The sequence below is a fragment of the Alligator sinensis genome, unplaced genomic scaffold, assembly GCF_000455745.1.
Source record: "Alligator sinensis unplaced genomic scaffold, ASM45574v1 scaffold1463_1, whole genome shotgun sequence".
Classification (NCBI taxonomy): Eukaryota; Metazoa; Chordata; order Crocodylia; family Alligatoridae; genus Alligator; species Alligator sinensis.
Window position 1 is genome coordinate 179,260 of NW_005842628.1, and position 6,500 is coordinate 185,759.

Sequence of the window (6,500 nt, forward strand, 5' to 3'; positions counted from 1 at the left end):
TACACATGTGCCCAGGACAGCAGCACTGAGCTATGGCAGAGCAGGCCTGGGCTGGCAGCGGGCTTGTGGGGGTCAGCCCTGGGCTCCATGTGGCAGTGTTGGGTAGCAGAGAGGCTGGCTGGGGCATGAGAGTGCCGAACATGTGGAGCCATTTGGCTAGGCAGGGGTCTGGCCACCTGGCAAAGCTGAAATTCCTGTTTCAGTTTTAATTTTCCTCTTTTATTATATATAAGACAGAGTTTAAGGAAATATATAAGAAAAGTTTAAGAAACTACTAGCTATTTACTCTTGTCTATAATTAGATTAAAATATTCTATAATCTCTGTCATAATTTCCAGTTTTGCTTTAGGAGGAAGATATCTGGTTACTGAACAAGATCAATGAGATGAATAATGGGGCTGAAAGTTGCATCAACTTAAAAGAGTGTTGAAAGCAAAAGGCATTATTAAGAACATAAATCTCTTCAGGCATATATACAATAAAATATTGTGATAAAGGTCGTTTGCCTAAATAAATGTAGGTTATGTTACCTAGCAACTTGATGTGAAAAGGCTGGGGTAGAAGCATTAGTGCTTATTTTTCTAATACCTTCCATGTCGTGCAAAGTCTGTGAACAATTTTTGTGATGAGGATCCATAATACTTTATGAATTCAGACTGGAGCTTGCATGTTTTGAATGCTGCTACTGAAGACAGGAAGTTTCTCACATGCTTACATTGTCACAGGATCGGACTCATAGGGTCTGTACCTGGAACACTTACTCACATGAGGAATCTCATTAATATCAATGTTATTATTTCTTTAAGGATTCCAAATATGAAAAAGAGTTACAGGATAGTCTTCTTAAACAGTTCTAAAGTACATCTGGTTTTCTTTGGAAGCCACTGCAAGACTAATGTTTTTTTTTCTGTTTTGTTTTGAACTGAATGCACACCATAGAGCTGAGTTTATCTGTACAAGATGAACAGCAAAAGTGCAGTGCATCTCATTTGTTCTTAAAAAGTACATGTGGTTTCACTGCAGGCCTGATGTAAAGCACAGTGAAACCTATGGGAGAGTTTGTATCATGTCCAGTGAGCAGAGATTCTTTTCCTAAATTAATTATTTGGATGTTTTTCCTTTTTATACACATGCAGGTCACAAAATGATAGTGATAAAGAGCAAAGGGATTTGGAGAGAAGATTTCGAGAAAAAGAACCTGAAAGACAAAGGTATCGGTTGGATGATGGCAGAAAGCATAGAGCGCACTATGAGTTTGACAAGTTTGTGAGAAGGAATGAAGAAGAGCTGAAATGGGGGAAAGGATACAACCAAGACAGAGGAAAGAAAGGGAACCACAACTACAGCTTCACTGTGGAGGCAGTAGACAAACTGGGTAAAGAGGACAAGTGTGATGACATGGCATCCAAAAAGGAGCGCATAAGAAATAAGGTTCTTTTATTCATTTAGGATAATCTTTCATTAGTAAAGTATACTTCGAGGTCACAGGTTTTACTTTTGCAAAATCAGCATAAAGATGCTTTTTCAAGGAAAACAAATTAATAATTTGATTTTCAGTAAAACCAAGACTTCTTTACAAAAATAGCTAAAATAAGGTGATTGGATATGTCTTCCCTCATTATCTATATTTACAAAATCTGGGGTACATTTTATCTTTCTTGGCATCTTAGCAGTTTACAGAACTTTATTCTTGGAAGCTTAGCATTTTTTGAATGTTTTAAAGCTTGTTATATCAAGGTGATCTGTAGTGTGATTTGAGAATTGTGGCCTGCTAATCTTTTAAGAGCTAATTTATGCTGCATAGAGTCTTAAATAGTCTAGTTAATTACTGGGTGGCCATCAGTTGTCCAGTGATGCAATTAAAAGTGAATCAATAAGTAATTTATCCAAAAACTAATATATTTAGATAACTTCAATATAAAAAATAAGGAAATAAAGAGCACATTAAGCAATCTTTATGTACTTTGCCCTGAAGTAAAGGAGGATATCTTATCACACGAAGAAGTACTGAATGGGCCTGTTCACAAACCCACCAAAATTTTCCAGTCTTTGTCTGGAGAGAGATATAGAAACAGCATTCTCCTACCACCCTTGAAACCTGTGGATGAACAGAGGACAGTGCTATGTAGTTTTCTTGAAATAGCTTATTCTGTTTCTTTTTCTAGACTGAGCCCAGTACTTTAAATTAGATGTTAAATGGTGTTTCTGCATTCCATCAAAATCTATTTTTTGTGATAGTTAAAATAAAGAGCCTTACTCTAGAGGCTTTCAAATAGTAACAGGTAACTACTGTATTTGCTCAAATACAAGATGAGTGTTTTTATGAACTTGATTAAGTGCAGCCATTAGTGAGCATGGCTATAAAACAATGACCCCCCACATTGGGCAAACATGCTGATGGAAACCCTTCTATTTTTTTTTTTTTTTTGCCCTTAAAAAAACAGGCAGGTGTTCCCTCCACAGGGGACTGGCATCAGGCTTGGGGATACTGGAATACAAGGCCAGCACCGGAAGGGCCAGATGCATTTGTGACACCCTCCCCTTAGTGCCAAAATTTTTTTACCTTAACCAAAAGGCTAAGGTGCTGATGGGAACCTACCACCAGACTATGTTAGTGTAGCTCATCTGAATAAGATGTATGGTAGTGCCCATTAAGTGCAGTCCCCCTCAGCACTGACTCTTTTTCAAGTCATGGTGAGCCACATTACATACAGTTCAGCCAGAATCCCTCTGTCGCTCCCCTCTTTCAGCCTGGTGCATACGATTAGTGTGGTCCTGCCTTCCATGAGGTAAAATCAAACCAGGTTGCCCTGTGCTTCATCTACATACAATTTTTTGGACCATGCCATGACACATGATGACAGGAACACCTGATTCAAGTTATAAGTGGAGGCTTATTAGTACATAGCTCCTTTGTCTGGGGTACCTGGAATACACACATATACTGAACAGTGCTGAGCTTTGGGGTCACTGTGGCTTGAAATGCTGTTGACTCCACTGGGGCCCAGCCCAATGAACTGTATGGTAAGTTATGAGTCATTGTCTTTGGCCTAATATCTTGCAAACTATCTACATAGTTTGTACTTTGCAGCCTTTTGGCTAAGATCAAGGGAGACAGGGGTATCTGAACCCCAAGGCCTCCAAGCATGGGGCTTGCATGTAGGATGCCTGCCTGGATTTGGGGAGTATCCAAAGCCTCAGACCAGTGGTAGAGCCATACAGGCTTGATGACTGAGCTCTGCTCAATTTTGGAACTTGACTATTGGGCTTTGCTCAATTGATTTTGAAACTGATTTAGCCTTGAAAAAGATTTTTTTTAAGTTTATACTACATATAAGTAGGTACTGAAGTGCTGCTCAGCAGTGTGTTTACAGAATACCTGTGCTAAAAGTTGCAGTAGTTTCAAAAAAAGGTAACATGCATCAATTCTGAATAAACAAAGTGCATGGGTACTACATGCAAATTGCTACAGCCATGTTTAATTTCAAATTTATTGTTTTTAAATTTGCTCTTCACTTCAATGGGTTCATGGAGAGCAGGGTCTGACACTAAGGAGGGAGGGAAGGAGCAGCCAGCGGAAAAAGTTGGAGAGAAGCAGAGATCAAAGGGCTACCTGACCCCCCCAGATTTATTTTCCCTGCTGTAGCAATGGGAGGGGGACAAATTCAAGGCAAACATCCCATAATTAGATTCTATACCAAAATTATACATTTTCCATATATAGAATCTAATTATTATGGGGCCATCTTATAATCAGGTATTCAAGTAAATGTGGTATATTTTATTGCCATGGAAAGTCTGTAGCTTAGATAGGTATGTTTTAAAGGGCACTCAAGAGCTGTCAGACAACTTATTTTAGGGAGATTCAGGTGGTTTTTCTTACAAACAACTGATCAGCAAGTTTCTGGTGGTTTCAGTTACTATACTTCTGCAGCTAACCATCCTTGTATTGTCCATATTTTCTTGATTTATTCACAGTAGGTGAAATACATTCTGCCCCCACACAACATGCATATGGGAGTAGTGTGTGGTGGCCATAGGAACCAGACTGAATTATATAGGTGTTTAAACATGCATCATGTTTTAATTTTATTAATAGCTCATGAGTTGATATGACCTTTACACAAATATCAATGAGGGAGAAGCAATAAAGGCTATATACATCTATATACATCAGCTGCAGGTGTATATTCTAGTTTTATCAGGCCTTGATTACCCTGGTATTATTTTATTCGTATTATTATTTTAACAGCATTTTTCACAGATGTCTCTTGTCCTTTTACTATTTTGTCAGATAATTATATCTTTAATATTTGTCATAGCTAAAATGAAATTTGTTTATAAGGACTGTAATTTATAGTTTGCTTAATTTACTCAAAATGTTTGGCTTCCAAGAATAGCGTTTTAAACAAAGTGGATAATAAATACTAAGGCAGTTCTAATTACACTTCAGCTTTTTCCCAGTTCTTGTTTAATGTGAAGTGATTTGATACAAAATCCCCTTTTCACAAAAAATCAAGTTAATTGTTTTAGAATCCCACATATGTAAATAAATGATAATTTACAGAAAAAGTTAACCTTGTGCACTTCTTTCTAGGATCGTCCAGCCATGCAGTTATACCAGCCCGGAGCTCGCATTCGAACACATACGGGGTCTACAAATAAAACCTATGACTGCTATGGGAAGTTCTCTGAAGATACCTGTGATAGAAAATATGAGGCAGATAATTTAACTGGAGGTGGTTCTGAGAAGAGTGAAGAAGCAGAATAAAACAAAATGGATAGAAAACCTGTGAAAAAGAATTATGTTAATTTTAACTTCTCCACAACATTCATAAGGCCATTTCAGAACTCCACAGATTATACCAACAAAAGTGTACTACATTGCTTTCTTCAATAAGAAAAAAAATTATTTGAGACAGATGTCATATTAATATGGCAAAGAAATATAATTGTTTTTCTACAAAAAGTGTAAGCAAACACCATTTTCTTAATTTAATAGCAGTCCAATATTTTATTAGGCTTACCCCAAGATAAAAAAAACTTCTAATAGTTTTCAACTTGTATTTATATAAAACTTTTCAGATAACATTTCACCTTTTCAGATCTATTATACTTAGAGAAATAAACTGTAAGTTTGTGTCAGTTTGAAATCTGAAGCACTTTAAATGTGTTCTGTGAATGGCATTAACTGTACAGGACCTAGTCCTTCAAACATCACCAGGCATAAAGCTGACTATGAAGAACAGTGCTAGTGGAATCAATGATACCATGGCTAGAAGCATGCACTGTAATGTTTGCAGGATTTGGCCCAGGGTTTGCACATCTGCGAGCCGTGTCTATTGGTATTTGTAGCTCATTGTTTACCTTGTTTTCATTTAGCTATAGTGTCAGGTAAGTGTAATTAAAAACTACAATACATTGTTACAACATTTGCCATTCCCCTGACCATTTTTGCCTTGTAAGTTTTAATGTATTCCTGTGTTTAAAATGGAAACGCAATCCTCCACATTTAAATGCTGTATCTGGTTTTGCAATTGCAATTTTTTTAAATGTTTTTGGCACTGACTTTTAAAAGGTATTGTACAGTGGTGACTTTTTCTATGTTAATGTTTCATATAAGTTGCAGTTGTAGGATTTGGAAATTCTATGATGCATATAAGTTATAAAATATAATTTCTTTGAGAAAATAAAACATCTAATAGTGACTCTGACATACTGTTCTGAAGATTTAGGCCAAATACTGCGCTCTGATCCATCTCAGTGACTCTAGTAACAGGTATGTGTACTGAAAGACAAAAAAAAGGGCTTTTGATAATTGTCTGATGATTAATACACTTAAACTAAGATCTGCTTTATCAGTGAAGTTAAACACTAAAATATTTATTTTTGGCATCATATTGAAACTTTTTCTAATTAAGCATAACACTTGATTGTTCTAGTCTTAACAATAATTTATTGTATTTTCCAAATGTTAAACATTAAATATAAAAGTAAAAAATAGTTTTGGCTATTTAAGAAATGATCTTCCAGTTTTTTTCACTTAGGACACCAAAAAGGATAAGAAAGATATTGTATTACTCAGTAGTGTCAAAAGGTAGGTTAAATATACAGGTAATTAGTTAATATTAAGTTATCTGTCAGAGCATTGATATGCTAGAGGTTATCTAGTTTTTAAGCTGCTTAAATGACTTCAAAGTAGAAAACTCTAATGTAAAACCGTTGTTACAGACTGGATTGTCCCTTTATTAGAATTGGGCCCAGCCTAGTTCTTTTTGCCCGGATGATGGATTTGCGCTTGGGCTAGCAGTTGGGTCAGGTGATGGTAACCCAGAAGTGGGGCTCCATATCAACAAAAGATGACTCAGTCTGAAGGGTGAGAGATCTCCAGAGAGCAGGAAGTTTCTCCTATAGTAGATCCAGATGCAGTCACACTGAACTCTTTGCAGGATTAGAGCCTAATGAGAAAATATTCCTAGCCTGTTTGAATTGCAAGAGAG

General features: G+C 36.6%; 1 protein-coding gene across 6 annotated transcripts in view; it reads left to right on the top strand.

Annotated features, from left to right (window-relative positions):
* The window catches only part of UPF3A (UPF3A, regulator of nonsense mediated mRNA decay), a 53,540-nt gene extending 47,558 nt beyond the window's left edge, over nucleotides 1-5,982 (top strand). For 2 of the 6 annotated variants that reach the window (XM_025215176.1, XM_025215177.1), the window contains exons 8-9: nucleotides 1,137-1,431; nucleotides 4,598-5,975. In XM_025215176.1, coding sequence (XP_025070961.1) covers nucleotides 1,137-1,431; nucleotides 4,598-4,771 — 469 coding nt within the window. In that variant the 3' untranslated portion in view covers nucleotides 4,772-5,975. Of the gene's footprint in view, nucleotides 1-1,136; nucleotides 1,432-4,597 lie in introns of all 6 variants that reach the window. The other 4 variants (XM_025215178.1, XM_025215175.1, XM_006033393.3 and 1 more) reach the window with 4 other exon arrangements.
* Nucleotides 5,983-6,500: the final 518 nt, after the last annotated feature.